General features: G+C 38.6%; 1 protein-coding gene across 2 annotated transcripts; it reads right to left on the bottom strand.

The window, feature by feature from the left end:
• Window positions 1-1,320: 1,320 nt before the first annotated feature.
• LOC101852691 (zinc finger MYND domain-containing protein 15) lies at window positions 1,321-20,322 on the bottom strand. 2 transcript variants are annotated; one of them, XM_005098069.3, is made up of 11 exons: window positions 19,764-20,322; window positions 15,072-15,291; window positions 14,448-14,670; window positions 13,300-13,461; window positions 10,686-10,822; window positions 9,714-9,842; window positions 8,245-8,466; window positions 7,654-7,748; window positions 6,383-6,560; window positions 4,054-4,112; window positions 1,322-2,366 (listed from the first exon to the last, which is right to left on the bottom strand). In XM_005098069.3, exons 1-11 carry the CDS (start codon window positions 20,145-20,147, stop codon window positions 2,055-2,057), a joined length of 2,121 nt encoding a protein of 706 aa, XP_005098126.1. In that variant the 5' UTR covers window positions 20,148-20,322; the 3' UTR covers window positions 1,322-2,054. The 2 variants fall into 2 exon arrangements, with proteins under 2 accessions (XP_035825595.1, XP_005098126.1); XM_035969702.1 differs by lacking the exon at window positions 15,072-15,291 and having other exon boundaries at window positions 1,321-2,366; window positions 19,764-19,830.
• Between the last annotated feature and the right edge of the window lie 248 nt (window positions 20,323-20,570).

The following is a 20,570-nucleotide window of genomic DNA, read 5'->3' as shown; positions in this document are numbered from 1 at the left end:
GTTTTCTTTAAGGAATTGTAGTGTTTCATCTAAATAGTGTCTCAAAACAATCAGAAAATAATTTTCATTTCAAGAAACATCACAATCAATACTTACTGTACATCATCAAAATGGGTTTTTCAAGGTTATCAGCATAATATTACACAGCAAATAATTTTTAGCAAAATGTAGCAAATAATGACAAAACAATTTAAATATCACATGTACAAAGTAATTCCAAATAAGGTTCATGATAGAGAAACAGGCTATATGCAATAAACACTAGTAAACACAAGATGGTAACAGGTCCTAGATACTTAGATTCAAGGAAAGTTACAAAGGATGTTCTGGTACAGTATCAGTATTATTTGTACATTCTGGTAATAGCAGAGAACTATTCTCCTTGATTCTTTCAATGTAAAGCTCAATCCTCCATCACTCGCATATAAGGAACTAGTGGAAAGTCTAACTGGTCGAAACACTGTGAACTGGTGTTCATGAAGCGTTGTACAAACTAACCATTTAACCAGTCACACAGATTGCGGAGAGAAAATGAGAGGTGGTGACATGAGTATGAGTAGTATGACAAGTAGGGGAGATTTGGACAATGCTTGAGATGGTACGCGCATGCTCATGTTGTGTGAGCAAGGTTTTGACTTTAAAAAAAAGAAATGTCACTCTGACAGACTTATTGGCCTGGTGTGAGCCTTAACTCTTGTCCTGCGTCTGTGCTGAGATGCGAATCTTGTCAGCAACCGATTACGTCGTACATTCCGGGCAGGCCGCCGGGGTCACTCAGTGTGTACTGTTGGTGTACAGCGCACGCGCAGGGAAACGTGTGTTTTCGCCATGAATACCGTGGGAGTGTGTTCATGGATGATGAAAAAAACGCTCTATCTTTCATAGCTTTCTATTTATAAAGTATTACAAACAAATGAAAAACCCCCTCTCACGAGCTGATAAGACGTTACGAGTAGTTATGCCCATTCGAATAACCTTTCTTGACGCTCTTGTTGTTATGAATGACCTGAGGTTCGAAAGGGGATAATATAGGTCAATTTCCTAATGTTTTACACTCAAATTGTTCTTTGTACCTGCACAATGGTACTCTTAACTATCAAACAAGCTTATTTTTTATCAGGTAGTACCATTTCATACAAAATCAAGCTCATTTGAAAGATTTTGTATAGAAAAATTGAAGTCTTGTTTCCTGACTATCCTTCCGAGCTCCTCATGTCTAAGTGGGTCAATTTCTTCTATAATTTCATTGGACGAACATCTAGAGCTACCCACTTGGCGTGTTTTGAATGAGACGTACGCCTCGATTACGAACCAACGCAGGCGGTGCTAGAAGAAGGCCACAAACACACACAAAGTCAAGCAGACTGACGCACACACATTTGACCAGCGTGAATGGGGATCCGACTCGGGACCCAAATTTCACGTAAGATGATGCGCGGTGCGCGTGCGCTGAACCAGGGGCTAGACTGACTCGGGACCAGAACGCAGGCGAGGTGTCGAAATAGGCTTATCGGGCGACATAAACCCGGCCCCCGCATGACGAGGGTAAAGAGACTCGTCCATGCCTCACACAACGTCCTTTGTGAAGGTGACGGTACCATATTATGCCTAAAGATACTTGGGTACACGAAAAAGTTTAGAAAAAGGACAGTTTGACAGTGCCAGGGGCAGAGAAGTGTTAACTATAAAGACATGACACTTAACTTCACTCTCAAAGAGGCTGCCCCATAGTAAGCAACACATACATACAACCAATTTGAGTAGCAAATGCATTACCATGCATGCAGCTAACAATAAAGGGTTTACATGATAGTAATGTCTGGGCGGTTGAAGTTGTGCTAAGTGGAGGGCACTATTGTCTCTTAAAAAGAAAAAATTAAATACGAAAACCATCTTACATATATGCAGAGTCTCTTCAAGAAACAAAAAACTGAAATTACTCTTATAGTAACCTTCTTCATCAATTTTCCTCATATTAAAGAGATCACATCAAAACATATATATATATATATATATATCAACGAGTAGAAAGAGTCAGGGAACCAGTGAAAATACTACAAATCATCCGGCAGTAGACTGAGTTTATAAACCTCAGAAGTACATTCCTGTTTGCTATGATTTTTACAAAAGCTGCGAGGAACAAAAACCATGGGTGCTGTTGTGGCACTGTAAGGTAAAAGGTTAAACAAAATAGCATTGCTGTATCTTGGAAGATCTGTATCTGTGAACACCATTCGGAATGGGCTGCGGAAGGGGTTCAGCATTGGCTCTGACAGTACTGCCATTCTCTGCACTCTCACTGTTTTCCTGCTCTGCTCATAGCTAGCAAGGCAGTAGTCTGTGCAGAAGGATGGCATTCCTGTGGACTGCAGTTATCAAAAAAATGTTATCATCCCTGGTATTTCACAAATTAAAAATCATAAAGTACATAGAGTTGAAATTAAACAAATTTAGGCAAAAATATGGAAACCAACACAGCAATCTCATCAGTGTCTAAAGGCAAAACTGGCGATCAGATTTTGGACTGATTATTACAGCTATCCCCAATTTTTTCGAGAAATACCGGCACCTTTCTTCAACATATTAATCCCTAGGTGACACAGGGTCAGTCTGTGCTTCACCAGGGACAGTTAAATTTAATGGTCAGTTTCCCATAATTAGACCCGGTTTGCAAATACTACAAACTACATCTAAAAGGAAAAGATGTCTTTGCACCAAAAAAAGTATTCCAGAATGTGAATCTGCCATTAGTTTTATGAAATGCATCTAATGGAAGCAATATGTAGAATACAACCAACGAAGACCACAGCAGCATCCTGTTTGTTCTAGTAAGAGTATTACGGCGCTCGCAACTGCATTAGGTCATACGAGTGTGTGATAAAAAGTTGGTTCTATTCACGACAGTTCACTGCAAAGCCCGCTTCTGGTCAATATCTCTACTAAAATAAAATAAAAATTTGTGTAAATAAATTCTTAATTTGAATAACTTTTAAAATAATCTAAAAAATTTTAAACCATGTAATTTACAATTTTACATAAAGTCTTTGGCCTTTATATAAAAACAAGTATTCTGTTGGGATCAACGATGGAAAACAGATCTTGCAATTTTTTGCATCTAAAATATTTCCTTCGGGTCACTCCGAAGTCTAGACATTCTGTTAAAATGTGTCTTATGGTAAAATCTGCGTCGCATTCGACACAGAACGGCTTCTCATCTCCCTGAAGGAGGTATTTATGTGTCAGGGACGTGTGTCCGATGCGTAATTGAGCAAAAACGACTTCGTCTCTTCTGGAGAGGCCCGAAGGTTTTCGCGGACCTAGTTTGGGCTTAATGTTGTGAAGTTTGTTGTTTACTTGATTTTTCAAAAGAGTCTCCGACAGTGGGCAGCATCTTGGCTCGTTCAGCGTGTAAAAGAAAATGATGAACAGCGTACATCACAAAAGGTCACAAAGGGGTTAATGATGGGGTGCGACCCTAATCTTTTTCCACAATCTTTTCTCACGAGAAGTAACCAAGCTGAAAGAATGTCCTGATGCACAGAGTGAAGAGCCTCACAATTCCTATGGCTTTTCAATGAGAGCTATTTCTGACAAAATCCAAAGTCTGACAAAGTGACACTATCACGTGAATAGTAGCCAAAAGGCATATTTTACTACCATAGAGCAATGATGTGTAAAAGCATCAATAGTAGGACAAGACTCCTTTCTTTTTTGCAATCTTTGTGCAAAAGATTTAGATTTATCTTGTGATAATATTGCTTCAACATAGATTTGGGTGTTAAAGGTGTTGTTGTTGTTAGCAATCCAGTAGCATCTGAGCGTTAACTCTTCTGCATGATGCCATTTGGTGGTGTTAAAGGTGAAAGTAGCAGATACCTCCTAGGATAAAGTTATTAACAAAATAACATAAATTGTCTGGCCATCATTTCTTTTCCAAAAATATGTGGAAAATATCAGGGCTAACATTACAGTTTTTAAAAATCCCACTTCTTAAGTTCCATTTTGACGGGCAATGCTGTAAATGTTACATTCATATTTGAAAGTAAATTTTACCATTAAATGTTGTACTGTTTTCTTGTAGGTTCCATAAGCCCCCAGTCCAGCATTGAAACCTGAAATTTCAAAATAAAAAGCAGGGGAAACAGCAATAACATAATAATAATCTGCATTTATAGAGGCAGCAGGTATGATAGTATGGACAGCTTATTATCAGCATGGAAATAGAAGTTTTGACATTATTCGTCTTTTAGTTTAGGTTCACAGTCAAAAGGGGAAGACAAAAAGCATAGGCCTGCTGGTCCACAATTAATAGCAGAGGAAGAAAATTTGTCGGTTAAGAATTTAAAAAGTATGAATGTCTATCATTCTGAAATGAATCATAATAGTGGTAGTGTGTGTTTTTTTAGTAGCCCTACTATATATATATTACCCAACCAATTCCAAAAATATATAATGTCTACACAGCAACTGAACAACAAAATTAAATCCTAACTCTAAGAGAAAGAATGTTGTTTTACAGCTGTTGATCTAGGAGTCTGCTTGCTTAAGTTAAAGGGTAAATTTAACATTGGTTGCTGGTGACACAGCACAACTTTCCAAAACAAAATTTGTTCCAATGGACTCTCTTCCATCTTTACAAGCTGCTAAACAAAAAGCATCTACAGGACTTATGACTTTGTATTGAACACTAATCTGAAAACCAAAGACTTTTAAAAAAATCATTGTACAGACTACAATGAGGTGCTCAAGGGACAATTACTATGCCAGCCTGTTCTGCAGATAGATGTTAAGCCCACAGCTTATTTTTCTTCATTGTCCCCTTATAATTTCAAACCAGAGTTTGTGATTACTTTATTTCAAATCCAACTTTCCCAACACACACACAAACACACACACACACACACAATAAAACCTGGAAACGCAATGCTTACACAATCGAGAAGAAAAGGCAGAGCAAATACAGTAGACTTTTTTAATATGAAGCCCATTAACACAAAATTTCTGTCACATAAAAAGATTTCAAATCTCCATTTTATTCTTTTTTCACCTTCCTTATTCTATACATTGCAACTTTCTTAAGCATGAAATCTGCATGACACTAAGAAATTCTCAAGACCTATAAAATTTCTGCTTTCGAAGTTTTACTGTACTTACAAACTACAGTATAGCCCGCAGAGGTCGAACACAGATTACTCGAAATCACACATGCGCCGAACTGTGCCTACGGTCCCGTTTTTTCTTCTTCTTTATCTTTGTAAGAAAATTATGCGAAGCTCGAACACAAACACGGAATAGTCAAACTAATTACACCGCCATAGAGGTCTAAAGTCAATGTACTTTGAGTTGCAATTGAGACAAAATAATAATTGGCCTAATAATTAAAAGAAACCGAAAAAGGTAAGGTTGGTAAAAAATATCCCCCCCCCCCCCACAGAAGCAGCTAGTTGTGCTTTTTTTCTTGCATGCTGCTCGACATGCGAGCTGAGCCCTCTGCGCATGCCTAGGTCCTAGGCCTAGCTAGGTTTGTGTGGAGCGGGCGAAAGGAAGGGTTGTGCATCACACAATCAGCCGCCCCACCCCTCTTTGCAAAGGACTGTGCGCTTGGTAGGAGAGACGGGGTAGGGCCGGATTGTTTTGACATCGCGTTGTTGATTACTGTTGCGATATAATATGCTTATCTGTTAAAATTGTTTATGTTCTGAAAACTTTGAAAAGACACCGTTCAATTGGTGCAGACAAAAGACTGTTCACACTAGCCCCCGCAGTTAAACTGTCATGGTACCGGTAGGCTCATAACTGATCAAACTCTAAAATGTTGTTTGTGTTTCTCACTCTCAATCTGTCATTTTCAAATTCTCTCAAATGTCAAATTCAAGTAAATAGGCATAGATCTGACCTATTTTATCTAAGACAATGGCCGTAAAAACAAAATTATCTGTTCCGACCCAATCTTTGTTGCTTCCTTTGATTCTCTAACACAGCCTATACCATAACACTGTTCATGTGTCCCTCAAACTACGGACCCCTCGAACTACCGAGGCCGGTCCCAATGATTTCAAGCTATACGTGTTATACTGTACTTTGTTATAAAAATGGCCATGGCTTTTTTAAAGAATCAATTTTTCAGACTTTAGTGTGTTGGGCATGTACAGAGAAACATAGCAGAAAGACAGCTTGTTTGTTTGGGGGTTTTTTTCTTTCTATCTGTCAAACTTGCCAAAAATGCAAGTTGGAGTTCAAACCCGGGTAGAGTGAATATTTCAGGTCCTTTTGAGAACACTTTTATTCTCAGTTTCATTTCCTGAAGAGATGACCAAGTGCTGTGCCTCCTGAGCTACATAACGTGTATTCTAAGTTGTTTTCTAATGATGATTAAACTTACAGACTGCAATGTGACCCTCAGGGAACATTGGATATCTTTGAAGCTCATGATAGAGTCCGGAAAAACACCTCACACAGAGATTTTCCTCCCCTTTAAAGCTGTCATGAGCATCTGGTGAAATTTCATTTCCGATGAAACAGATGTGGAGACTGATGGGTCGCAGCAGTCGAGCACATTCCTTTGGAGACAATAATGAAACTCATTTAAAACATTAATGGAAGAGAGAAGAAAAGGAAGATAAACACAGGTTTCAAAGTAATATCACTGAGCTTTAAGAAAATCTGTCAATGTATTTTCATTTTAAATCCATTAGGCAATTGCTCTTTTTTTCTTGTACCTTCTCAACAACATCAAATTTTCAGGACCAGCTTTACAAAAACAGACTTTCACTTTAAAAAAAAGATTAAACAACCATATGATAATCATCATCATTGAACTATGATTTTCATCCTCAGTTGACTTTCATCTGCTCTTATAATCCCATCATCACTGAAAAAAAACCTCCCATTTTGAGCACACGTTTGCATCTTCATTAACTATTGATACAGCTTCTGGCTTATTAGCACTACTCCAGTCAGTCGAAAATAACAGATACATTACTGTACAATTGCTCCTTTGTACTGAAAAATAAATATCACCACAGTTATAAAACAAGACAGACAACAGAACAGCTCAACAAAAGGTATAAGGCGGTATACTTGCTGCTCCCCCCCTCCCCAAACCCAAACTGCCCTAGAGAAAAAGAAAACAGCAATCAGTCTTGTTACAAAACTGCTTTGTTTGTAAATTGTTATAACTACAAATACTACCTGTTTTTTTAAACCATATTCTGCCACCTTCACCTGATTGGATAAGAATGTTATATCTGTGGCTAAATCACACGAAAAAAAAACCCCACAACAGTAATTTTGAAATTGACGACAACTCACAAGCTCCACATCTCATAAGGTAGACAAACAGGGCTCATGTACAATTGAAATTTCTAGCCTTTAGTATCACAAACTTACATCTCTTAAACAATTCTAAAGAGAGTGATTTTCGATGGCTTAATGGCTCCAGTTCCTTATCCTTTATAATTTATACATGTCTAAACTGTTACCCCTCCCCTCCCCTCCTCCTTTCCCCCCCCCCCCCCACCCCTTTCTTTAAAAATTTATTATAAGGGAAGAGGGGTGGAAGCGAGTAGCACAATGGGCCTTATGCCACATCAATTTATTTATTAGAAATTACAGAAGTTTAAATAATGCTCTCAATAAATTGTGTATTATTACCAAAAAGGAGTGCCACATATCTGCTTCCTTTGCAGCTCCAATGACATGGACACACAAAAACATCTCTTGTTTCATTTTGTTGAACACAGCAGGATCTAGGGCAGATGATAAGTAAAAAAGAAACTGTTATTAGTAGAGACTGATGATAAACTTTTTGCTCTTTCTGTATTTGTGTCATTATCACGTTACACGACACAACCACAAACAAAAAAACCGAAGCAGTCAATGTAGAAGGGGATATTGCACAAATCTGTTTTACTTCATACCATGAAAACCAAGATAGGATCCAGCACTATAACATGAAAGCCACCCCCACCCCCCCAAAAAAAAGACACACAAGTAACGACTTGCTTTTTCTGTTATATATCCAGACAGAGACAGCACAGATTTGAAAAAAAGTCATTTCTCTCTCAAAAGAGTATAATAGCTATGTACCTAAACAAAAGTAATCTAGAGACGACTAAAAGGTTACAGGAGGAATCACATACAAAGCATGCTAGTGTTATGACATGATGATGCATCTGCGCTACATTTTTACAAATGTAATGTTGAGCTAATTGTTTCTTGATAGCAAAAGCCAGCTGTACATACAATTGAGAGGCAGTTGGTGGACAATGATTCTGTATAATGTAAGGGCATAGTGCAAGACTCCAGCCACAGGAGAATCATGATCAAACCCTCGGTAGTCATAGTAGCAGGCCCAGTCAGTCAATGGTCTTGACAGGCTTGGTATCGATCTTTGGGGTGGATGCTTCAGGATGGCGTCTTCCTTGCTTAAGCCGTATGGTTCAACCGATGGCCAATCCAGTTCCCCTAAATATTATAAAGATTGTAGCTATGAAGGGCATTTAGTTTCTGTCAAGAGGACTTTTTATTTCATACCAAGAACTAGGCTTTTAAACAGTAAAAAACGTTTTTGATACATTAAGGTTAAATCAATGAAGCTTACCTCTCTGAAATTTGGGGTACCAAAAATTGGACGTGACTAACAATGTTCAGTTAGAATTCTGGAAAGCATTTCTAGATCTAGGAAAAGCTAGACCAAGAGTTAAGTTCTAAGATAAGTCGGAAAAACTAATTCAAATCATATTCTGATAACATGCAATGAGTCGTTTAATTCTGGTGCAACACTTATAAATTGGCAGATTTTCAATGAAAGTTTACATGCAGCTATAAAATGCTTGTCACTTGGGCTACTGAAGTCAAAAAGCTTATTATTTTCCCTGGAATTTGGATATGTCTGGTTTTCTCAAAGTGAAAGAAATAGTAAGTTATTTCTCAGTGAAATAAAAAGTAGGCTCGTTGATCATTGTGTTCAGAACATAGTGAAAAAAATCTTTCGCAAATATAACTTTTTCGCTCTTACAAATTCCCTTCAAGATGCAGACGAGTAAATCTTCAACCTCCCACGTTTTTTGGAACCGAAGAGTTTTAGCCTTGTTAAAAACTCACAACCTACTATTGAATAATAATCTTTATCCATAGAAATTTAATAAAGAAATTTTGATTCACCCATAAGCGAGAGGTGTAACTCATGAAATTGAAAAAGAATTTCAATTAATTTTTTTATTATTAAAGCTATGCCTATCAAAGGAAATAATTAATTCCTCCCTCCTTCCCCCTTTTCTATCTCAATCCAGTGATAAAAATCTATAATGTTTAACCGTAGAGAAAAGATTTAAGTCAAAACATTTTTTTAAAACATAAAACATTTCTGAAATATTATTGATAATTATGTGTATCATTTATAACAAGATCTGTCTTCACGGAAGTTTCTCACAATTGTAAAATAATGTATGCCTTATGTGATGAGGGCTTATTATTGCCTTAAACACTTACAAAAAAACAACATACCTACCTGGTTTCTAACAAAAATAAATAAACAAAATCATACCCAGTTGGAATAAGTGGTGATCATTTCTTGACCCAAAGATCACAGGTATACATAAATGGAACAAGAGCCAAGCTCAAGATAGAGACCAAGACCATACGAAACATTACTACAATAATACACTTCATAAGTCAGCTGCTACTAATACAACAGTGAAAGTCATACTAACCAAAGCCAAATGCCATGAGCGAGACCATGAGTAGTTTGCATTCTCGCCTCCATATACCTTTATTGTATATATTATGCCTCATAAGAAAATCACGATTCTTGAACACATTGTACAGTCTCTGAGTTGTTTCTGAAATGATAGTGCAAAAGATCATCAGAAGATAGAGCAAATGATTAAAACATTATATTCCATTCATATGATATTATCCATGGTAGAAAAAAGTTTAATACATAAACAAAGATTATATTTTCCCACTTTTACTTTTCCCCTTTTTTTAATCTGTAGGGCAACACACTAATAGCTAAAATATGTTAAAAATTTCAAGGTTAGAAATTTCAAGATCTCTTCCTCTACAGAATATAAAGCAAAATAAAAGTAAAAGAGGAAAACAGAGGGTGCACACTCCTAGAACTGTCATTTCTGTTTGTTATGAATTCTAGAGGATGAGATAAAAGATGAACACAATTGACCAATTTACAAGGTCAAGACATGACTGGCTTTTACTGGCCAGATCAGCAAGCAGAAGGCCGTGCAGGCTTGAATTTAAATATGCTTTTACTGGACTACTACACATACATAAATCTCTGTGAAGAGTGAAGAAAAGGAAAATTTCACTCTTAATTGTAACTTTCACTGGCCTATATCCAGAACTTCTCTAGCACGTCTAAAAAGGTTTTGTTAAAATTTATGTCAGTGAAGGTGATTTTATTTGGAAGGTAATTTGTACAAAAGCATAAGTAGTCCTCAAAAGTTCTTGTAGATTGCTGAAATCAGCCAAAATTTGGTTATGGAAGCCCCTGCCTGACTACTGTCTCTGTGAACCTGAAAAACACCCAAAGACTTTAAAGTAGAGAGGATTTCTCAAAGGATGTTGTGGGTAAATACATTAACATTTAACAGAAATATTCCCTTAACTTCCTAAGGCTTAACACCCCAATTCTCCAAACACAAAAGCCAATAAGAAAGATTTACCATTTGTAAATGCTAAGGGAAACTCTCCTAATGTCTCCTCAGTCTCCATATAAACCTTGAAATATGGACACCATTTACTGTGGTCAGAATAATCTCTACAATATGCATCACAAAAGAGCACAGCATCACAGTCCGGACTGTAGAAATAAAAAAAAGTCAAACATGTATAAAGCAAATCAGTAGCTTTGAGCCGAAAGTTAGAAAACACAAAACTAAGTGGGAAGAAAAAAGGGGAATTGCAAATGACAACAGGTTTTTAATTGTACATAAATATATCATTTCATAGACAAAAGGATTTGTCGACAAGGGAGGGCATTAAGAAAAAGTAAAGTTCAGAGACACAAACACACGTACAATGCACACGATCATCTATGTGCACTAAGCATATTCTATTTCAAGATACAATGTACAAACAACCCAAGCAGCCACTATTAATACAAATGAACAAATGAAGTCAGACATCAACAGAAAGTATTCGTTATTCTTCTGTAATAAAAGCAACCTGTCCTTTCTTTTAGCCGGCAGTCATAACTCAACCAACTCCAATTCAAGAATTCACTTGTCACAGTTCAAAGAAACATCTAAATATGTCATAATTTAAAACATTATGAGTTCCTCCTATTGTTTACTCTGTCAGCAGTTAACACTTTGAAAAAAAAAAAGTAAAAACATAAAACCTATTGTAATACTCCTTTCTAAAGCAAGCTAAAAAGTCAAAATTTGCTTTGTGCTGTTTCAGGGCAATTTCATAGCCCCAGTTACACAGGAAAGGCCAAGCTGTACTGTGTCGTGCAGTAGTGTGATGTTTATCATGTGACGATTTATACCAATATACCATTCCAAGGCCTCACAGCTTGGCAGTTTATGCTGTGTAAGCGTGTCTCCTGACGTGACAAACACTGTTCGATACAGCTTGTGTGGAAATAATCCCTGTTCATAGAGATGAGGAGGAAGAGAGGAAGAAGAAGAAAAAATGGAGACCAATTTGAGGAAGGAGAAGAAATAGAAAAAAAAACACGGGTCCAAGACGCAGACTTTCATCATCATCATTCGGTGCTGTGCCAACTGGCGTGGGCGATCATGGACCTCCACTTCAATCTGTTTTATGCTGCAGCAATGGTGTCTGTTGTTCTTGCTGTTCTCAGCCATGTTGTCAATTTGTCCAAGATCTTTTCCCTCTGTCTGCCTCTGCCTCTCTTTCCATCAAACTTGCCTTCTTTCCGCATTGTGTGTCCAATGAAATTTGCCTGTCGCTTTCGTATATACGTCATAAACTGTCGTCTGTAATTTGTTTCAATCAAGACTTTTTTATTTGTTTTTCTAGCTCTCCATGGGATACGCAGCATGCGTCTTATGAACCACAACTCTGTTGCATCAATTGTTCTTTCCAGCTGTCCATTGATTGTGTATGCTTCACACCCGTATAATAGGACTGGCTCGATGTAACATTTCAGTATTCCTTTTCTTGTTTCCAATAACAGGTTGATGTTTGTAAGTATCTGTTTCATTTTGTGGAAGGTTGCTTTTGCTTACCAAATGCTGTTTTTAATTTCAGTATGACATCTCCCATCTGATGATATAACGGTCCCCAAATATTTAAAATGTTGTACTTGCTTGAGGGGGGTACCATTGATTTTGATATTGCAGGTTGGGGTTGGAATTTTTCTGCTTATCATCATTGTTTCAGTTTTCTTGATGTTTAGGCTTCGGCCCATGTCGTTACTCTCTTGTACAATGACATTTAATAGATCCTGTAGGTGTTCTTCATCTTCTGCTATTAGGACTGTGTCGTCCGCATATCTTAAATGGTTTACGTTATGTCCCCCTATCGAGATACCTGGCATTTCTTCTACGTGTCTCATGATATTTTCCCTATACAGGGAGAACAAGTCTGGTGAAAGTACACATCCCTGTCTAACTCCTCTCTTAATCTGTACGTATTCACTGATGTTGTTTTCTACTCTTATTGCAGCGGATTGATCCCAATATATGTTCTTGATAATCTTTAAGTCCTTCCCGTCAATACTGAGGACTAGCATGTCGATGATCAGATCGTGCCTAACTTTGTCGAACGCTTTGGTGTAGTCTATAAAGCATAAATGAAGATCTTTCTGAACTTCCAGGGCACGTTCTACTGTTGTTCTGACGACATATAAGGCATTTACAGTGCCTTTGTCTTCAATAAATCCACACTGTTCTTGGGCTAATTCTGGGATAATTCTATTTTGTATTCTCATCATAATTAAAATATTTAAAGTAGTATTTTACGCAGACTTTATGGAAGTCAAAAACTTTGCAATGCAATCAAAACAGAAACACAGTGCTTCTGCAGCTGTATGTCACTCTTGTATGCAAATCCTGCCCACAACGCCCATCTCAAGAACGGGATGGTTTGTGGTGTGTGACTCAAGGTTTGAAAGTTATGACTTCTTCACTGCCATCTTCCCTTTCACCATAGTGAATAGTAAGTAATGCTCCCTATGAGTGGTGAGAAGATCAATATTATAATTTGCTGTTGTCCCTTCCTGCATGTCTGAAACAACATCAAAACACAAGATCAACATCCAATACGTGTAACATATGCATCATGAAATAAACAAGAAGACAAACTCACCATGAGGTAAACATTTCTGATGTTCCACGTCTCCCACATCCATGACAAGACCTAAACCACATTTTGTCTGAGATGTGGTTCTGTGCATTGGCAATAGCACTGTCTGTGACCAGAGGGGAAAACACATGAATTCCGACACCCTTCAAATTGAGGTTGAGACCGCTGGGAGAGTAATAAAACGAAAGGAGAAAATACAACAAGGAGGTGGCTACATCATGAAAACATATTGCAGACTATTCTACAATATCTTTCTATCTTTGACAGCACCATTAGTCAAAATCAAACTGCATCTAGACATTGTTGCTTCTTAACCATTTTGTCCACAGAGCATTTAACTGTGGAATGCACTTTGGACTAAATAGTTTCAAGGTGATGACAGCACAGTGATCATTCATGGTGGGTCTACACCAGAGTGTCTAAATTTATTTTTTTTTAGTAAGCGTTTTATGGCACTCGCAACTGCATAAGGTCATGTGAGCGCGCAGGACACATAAAACATTTTCAGTTGGTAAGAAATTTTGAATTTTGCCCAAGTGGCGGCCGAAGCGTGCTGTTATTGATTTTAGACCACCAAGGGATCTTTAACGTGCGCAACTTGCACACGGTACCTCAGAGATTTTTCGCTCTGTCCGAGATGGCTAGGTGTCGATCTTTCCTACCAGAATATCAGGGGTGTGGCTGAAAGATATAAGTTAGAAGGAGCCAAGGAGTAGCAGTAGAAAGGCTCTAGAAAGAGTCAGGAGCCCAGAGGAGGGGGGCAAATGAGGTGAGGGGATGGGGGCAGTAAGTGGGGACGAAAGCAGACGACAAAACATTGCTAGAACAGGAAAGGAGGTGAAAGGAGAAAATTTAAGAGAAGAAAAATTTCCTTCGCTATCCGAATTGGAACCTGGGACCCATTGAATGAGAGGCGAACACCTTAACCTCCAGGCCATGAGAGCCCCCGTCTAAATTTTAAAGGGACCGTTCGAAGATAATAATAGTATTACTGAAAAGGAGCAGAAAGGAGAAAAAATGAGAGTGTTTGTTTCTCACTTGTGGGGAAAAAAAGCATTGCAGCCAACAACAAAAAATCTAAAATAATGGTTTAAATTATTTTTTAAAATATACTGACAATACAATGACAATAATTGTGCATATGCTCTAACCGTGATTGAGGTGAAGCTTTAATCCGTAAGAATCGAGGTCTTCTGGGAGCCTTCACTAGAGGTTCAAGGCAGGCACAGCAAAGTAGCTGTAGGAGCTGTGTTTTGAAATTCATTATTTTGCTCCATCCTATGCTTGTCCCAAGGAGATGTTTAGTATTGCCATGAACTTCAAAAACTGCCATCACACGCAAGACATGATCATCACGATGTTCTTCATAACACACTAAAAGTCAGAACAAAAAGAAAATCACAGTCTGCATCAAATATCAAACTATAAATTCAATTATTATGATATTCATATATTCTTCAGAGTAGGCTACATGCTACAAAATTTTTTTAAGGCATAAAATTGTGTGTTCCTCTTTTCATTTAAATCAACATTTATCAATCTTATCAAAATAGAATGGGGAAGCCTGTCGACAGTTAGAGTCTTTCTTTCAAAAAATAGTAACATCCTAATTAAGGAAAGGCTTTGTAGGGATGCATAAGTAAAAAGCAAGATATTAACTTTTAACCCTTTGGAGCAAAAGCTTAGACTCTACAAACGTAAGTATTAGTAGATGATAGAAAGGGTTATTGGAAAAGGCCCGAAGTTTAGCAGTGCCACAAAAATGAAAGGATCACCATTCTCATATTCTCCAATAATCCACAAAGCATCTTGAACAGGAAGTTCACGGACTTGTTGCCATTGTTGTTTTTGGTCTTTACACTTTTGTCGTAGGAGAGCCATTTTCTTGACACACCCAGCAGCCTCTAGAGCCTTCAGTACAGTCATATCCATAGGATCAGGAGCAAGAGCAGTTGCTGTTCTGTCAGTCAGGGTAGACATTTTTTGTTCCAAAGTCTAAAAGAGCGCAAAGTGATACATTTATACGGGTATCATATCAATGGAAACCAGATGACATTAACACATTCTGATAATACAGTAGAACATGACTACAGTGGCACCCACTAGCGGGACCATCCCTACAGCGGGACCTTACCTGAACCCCTGTTTTTTTTTCTAAGTAAACTCAATTACCTGTGCTCGGGTTTAGCGGGATAAGGAAAGGCCGAACTCGGATACAGCGGGAGAGATTGAACGAGCTCTAGCTAGGGGTAAGGGGGTTTCAGGGACTTTAGGCGGGCTCCAAACAGGCAGTCAGTGGTGCATTGTTGTGATTGGCCAGTCCACTGATGAGTGAGGTGGGGCAGGCGGCAGAGAGAGATGGTGCGGAGAGAAGCGTTACATGAGCCACTCCAAAAGTGATGTGCCATAGCTTAGACGTTCAGAATGAGAGCATATTGGCCATAGCCCTAGGCTAGACCAAAAAGTAAAAGAAGAGGAGAGCTTGTCGTGTGTGATTCCTGATTCATTGAATTGCAATCGCTGATGTCTTAAATCTTAGGCATACGCACGCATCCGCTTCACCAGTTTTACAGTAGGCCTACCGGTACGATAGACAGCACAAGCAACAAGACCGAGGATAAATGGCTTCCAACAAAGACAAAAGGAAATGCTTCTCACTCGAATTAAAGGCCGAATAATTAACAAAATAGACAAGAAAAGAAAGACTAATCTAAAGCGCAAGTTTTATTGATATGGAAGGCAGGTAATCATGTGGATTTAAAGAAATTTTTCAATAATTTCCCCTTGGCATTCCTATAGCGGGAACTCGTCTGGAACCAAAAGCCCCGCTATAGCCGTGTTCTACAGTACTTATTATAAAGTGCATCTAGACCATCTGTAGTCATGTACAGTAATAGGTTGTCTTTTTTATTCAGTGCCTTTTTTTAATCAAACATACAACTGTTCTAACTTTGAAATCAGGTCCATATTCTTTTTGCCCTGGATTACACACTGATGACATATGTACATAACATTTAATTTTCTCCGCACCTCACTACATGACTGCTAACGTGTCCTTGGCATGCATGCTGAGATTTCTGTGTAAATTGTTTCATCACATTTAGTCGAACCTGTCTAAGACGGAATTGCAAGGTACCCATCTCAGACAGGGGAATTTACAGGGAGAGGGAGAGGGAGAGGGAGTGGGGCTCCAGATGACCAGCCCAGTGGGATCACGGGTTGCTTTTACGGTCAGCAAGCAGTGGTCAAAACCTCATACATACGTGATCTCCTAGCCTCTCTGGTAATGCGAATGAACAGACACAAATAATATATACAAAAATATAAAAGAAACATTTAATTAATTCCGTCTTTGAATCATTGATACTCATGTCACAATAACATTAAATGAAAGGCTGATGTTAGGGGACCGTACGCCCCACTGCGTTTGGCGCTAGGGAACTGTACGCCCCCATAGTGTTTGGCGCTAGGGGACCGTACGCCCAGCTTGCGTGCTTGGTGTTAAGGGACCGTATGCAGATGTGCATGTATCTGGACTTTGCAAATTTATACTGGAGGAAAACAACCAGTTTAAGAAGCTCCTGACGTTAGGAGTTATTACAAGGAGTGTTTAAAATGTCTGAATACGATTGTGGCGTATCCAGTGGCGGTGGGTGAACCAAAATTTGAAATTTGCTCACATCTGCACCCATGTTTTTCTTAAGAGACAATAAAAGAAATTAAAAAGAGAGAGAGAGAGAGTAAGGGAGAGAGAGTAAGGGAGAGAGGGAGAGAGAGAGAGAGAGAGAGAGAGAGAGAGAGAGAGAGTAAGGGAGAGAGAGAGAGTAAGGGAGAGAGAGAGAGAGAGAGTAAGGGAGAGAGAGAGAGAGAGAGACAGAGAGAGAGAGAGAGAGAGAGAGAGAGAGAGAGAGAGAGAGAGAAAGAGAGAGGGGGGGAGTTAGGTCCCCTAACAATAGCCTAAATGAAATCAAAGCAGAGTTTATAAATTTGAATTTATCAATATTATTTCGCACGCAAACCATGGTATAAAAAATAAAAAAACAAAAAGTGGCAAAACAAGCCAATTTCTGCTCCAGCAGGACAAAGAGTGACAGCCGGAGACAAGCGTGGCTTTAAATTAGGCTAATTAAGAAGGGAGTGTATACAGACCCGGTAACCGGGAACAAAGTTACAAGGTATACAGACCCGGTAGGGGAACTCTTTTGTGATTTCGGAAAGTTTCAGCACCCTCTTGGCTCAGGGTAGACCTAGGTTCTTCTAGATCTCTATGGCCTAGGTCTAGATCTAGACCGACAGACATAAATCATTGATCTAGTTTCGAGGTTAGCCTAGATCAAGATCTATGAAGATTGCCGAAGTCTTTTCAATGAACGATCGTTTTTCCTCCATTTTTGGAGTGGGAGGAAACACAATTTGAAGAAAAGAACAATGTCATAATTTCAATCGGGCAGTCACCCTTTATATTTCTCTCTCTCTCTCTTTCTCTCTCTCTCTCTCTCTTTCTCCTCTGTCTCTGTGTATCGCTCGCATTCTCTTTTTCTTTGTTTGTCTCTGTCTTTCTTCCTCCCCACCTATTTCCCACTCTATCTTTCTCCCGTTCCCTCTTGTCAACTGGGGCATGTCATACATTTTGCTAGCACTTCTCCCTGCTCTCTCTCTCTCACACACACACACACACTACCGGGTCTGGGCGCTGAAACTTTCCAAAATCACAAAAGAGTTCCCCTACCGGGTCTGTATATATACTTCGTGACTTTGTTCCCGGTAACTGGGTCTGTATACACTTCGAATTAAGAATAAAAATTTGACCGGCACTATTTCTCCGAACGTTCGGGAAAATAAAGCTGGGCACTATTTCTCCGAACTCTCTGAAATCACATCCTTTCCCGCAAATTTCAATTTAGATCTATAATTATATTATAGATTGTTTGTATACAATAAGGTTCAATCGGTTAAAAAAATGTCCGTAGTAAATATTTATATAAAGAAATGCTACAGTTCCAAACAGTTTTTCGCTACAGATATGAAGTGTTGCCTATGAACGTAATGTGTTGTGTTCAGTCGTGTGCTGTCAAAATCTATAGATCTATGGAGCATTAAATTGATAACGACACATAGAACTAGCATGCGTCTGTCACGGCCGCGACCAATCAATCGTGGCTCGATTTTATTTTTTGCTCCCCCGAATCGGGGAATAAAACTCAAATAAAAAAAAACCAAAAAAAACAGCAAAGACCGAACCTCTTTACTTTTGAAAGAAAGTTCACTTATCTTCACTTCGTCTCTTTCTCACTTGTTGTCACCAGGTTGATTTTGTTGAATACGTTAGTAGCATACGATTTTTATTGCTGTTCCTCTTTTATTTTTCCCTCTTTGTGGTGTTTCATTTTGTTGGTGTGTAATTTTTTTTTCTTGTTGTTGTTCTGAGGTTTTGTTTTTTTATTTTTTTTTGTTTGTTGAGGAAAAGGGGGTGGGGGGATGTTGTATAGTGTAACGTCATTTAATATATGATGTTCCTACCTTCATTACATTCTAAATATATATAATTTATATAGAAAAAAAATTTAATTGTCGCCCCTGCCCCAGTGGGGGGGTGGGGGGGTCATAGTTTTACTATTGGGGGGGGGCAAGTAATACATCTGCTGTGATACTGCGTGTCATAAGAGGCGACTAAAAGTGCAAAGGTCTGGCCACCCGAAAAGTGCCAGTTTGTGGAGGGCCAACTACCCTACCCAGTAAAAAACAGTAAGTTACAGAAACATGGACAAACACAGCTTTTTATTTTTCGATCTTGGGAGACGGAGGAGCTTCTACTTCAGCAGGAACATCAAGAGGCTAGCCCAGGATAGAGAAAGGTGGAAGGTGTTTGTCTGTGGCCTATACCCTGGTGCAGGGTGAGAAAGGCAAGGATGATGATATAGATTTTAATGTGTTATGTTAGAGCGTTCCACCAAAACCGATTATAACATGTACTTACACTCGCAGGCCCCTTGTGTGTGATTCCATAATTTACATGTAATATCCTGTACTTTTTTTGTTTAATTACGCACATTTAGGGTTAATTAAAACAGCCAATCTTCTTCGGACAGGTAGACACACGCCCTTATTTGTTAATTTTTGTGGTTGTTTATGGGCTGTTCTAATTTTGATTTCATTCTGTTGTGAAACCTTTCTTTTTACGTTTTTACACCCATCTAAAAATCTCTAGATCTAGATTCTAGCTCTTGGAAATTGAAATAGATCTAGAATCTAGATCTAGATCTAGATCTAGATTCTAGACCCAAAAATTTGCTCCTTCCCAGACCTCGCAGAACGGCAGTCAGCAGAATGAAAGTTGGCGCCGAACTCTCTCAATAAATAGGCAAAAAATCACGAGACCGGAAGCCGGAAACCGTTCAGAAAAATAAAGATCGGCACTATTTCTCCGAACGTTCGAAGAAATAGTCACTTCGTAAAAATTTTCTAACCTGTTGTTCTCCTTCTTCATTAGGATCATCTGACAGGTGACATACATAATTTGGTTTGAGATTGCAGTTACAAGGCATGTGAGGCTCATCAACATCAAAGGGATTGTCATTCTTCTCGCAATTACTTCGGCCATCAACCATACAATCTTCATCAGGTTTGTTTCTTAATGAAGACTCATCTGCCTTAGAACTTTGCTTATCATTCTCTGTAACTAAAACCACAGCAGCTGGGCACTCATTGGCGTTTCCTCTTAAAGGTTCACAAGTTGCGACAACACTTCCACTTCCATGTTCATCACTTCCACAATCAGTCCCATCGCCATCAGTGTTTTTGGCAGAACAAAGCTGCCCTGAGCTAGGCCTACTACTATTTTCCTCGTTCATTGCAGTATTGACAGACGTTGGCGAAGCTTTGCCTTAGAAACTGTATTCCAAAAGCGCTCTGAAAGATGAAACATCTCTCGTGCTGATTTGTGTGTTTGACAAACGGCGGTGCTATTTTCAGTGAGCACACATTCAACACTCACACAGTCACAACTCACAACACACGAAATTGTTTTTCGCGGAAACAATTGGACGAGTAGTTTTGCGTGGTAGTTGCAAGCAGTTTTGTATCGATTGACGAGCTCCTGGGATGCGTTTCGCGATTCCGGCAATGCTTAGAAAAAAATAATATTATGATTTGCTGGAGTCAGGACAAAAATATACATAAGTGGCAAAAACATTAAAGCAAACGGTTGTTTTATCAAATGACTTCAACTAATTGTAATGGGCAAATCACATCACATAATGAAGACATGTAATGAC

The sequence above is a fragment of the Aplysia californica genome, unplaced genomic scaffold (genome assembly GCF_000002075.1).
Source record: "Aplysia californica isolate F4 #8 unplaced genomic scaffold, AplCal3.0 scaffold00171, whole genome shotgun sequence".
NCBI classification, from domain to species: Eukaryota; Metazoa; Mollusca; class Gastropoda; order Aplysiida; family Aplysiidae; genus Aplysia; species Aplysia californica.
The sequence above is the reverse complement of the archived record's forward strand: the minus strand, read 5'-3'. Positions and strand labels throughout refer to the sequence as shown.

Bases quoted from the DNA above. Each gene is read 5' to 3' on its own strand.
- LOC101852691 (XM_005098069.3), bottom strand. From the start codon at position 20,147: ATGAACGAGGAAAATAGTAGTAGGCCTAGCTCAGGGCAGCTTTGTTCT. The intron at 8,467-9,713 runs GTTAGTATGACT...TATAATATTTAG, and splicing joins GCTCATGGCATTTGGCTTTG to GGGAACTGGATTGGCCATCG. The intron at 7,749-8,244 runs GTATGTACAGCT...CATCTGCCCTAG, and splicing joins CCACCAACTGCCTCTCAATT to ATCCTGCTGTGTTCAACAAA.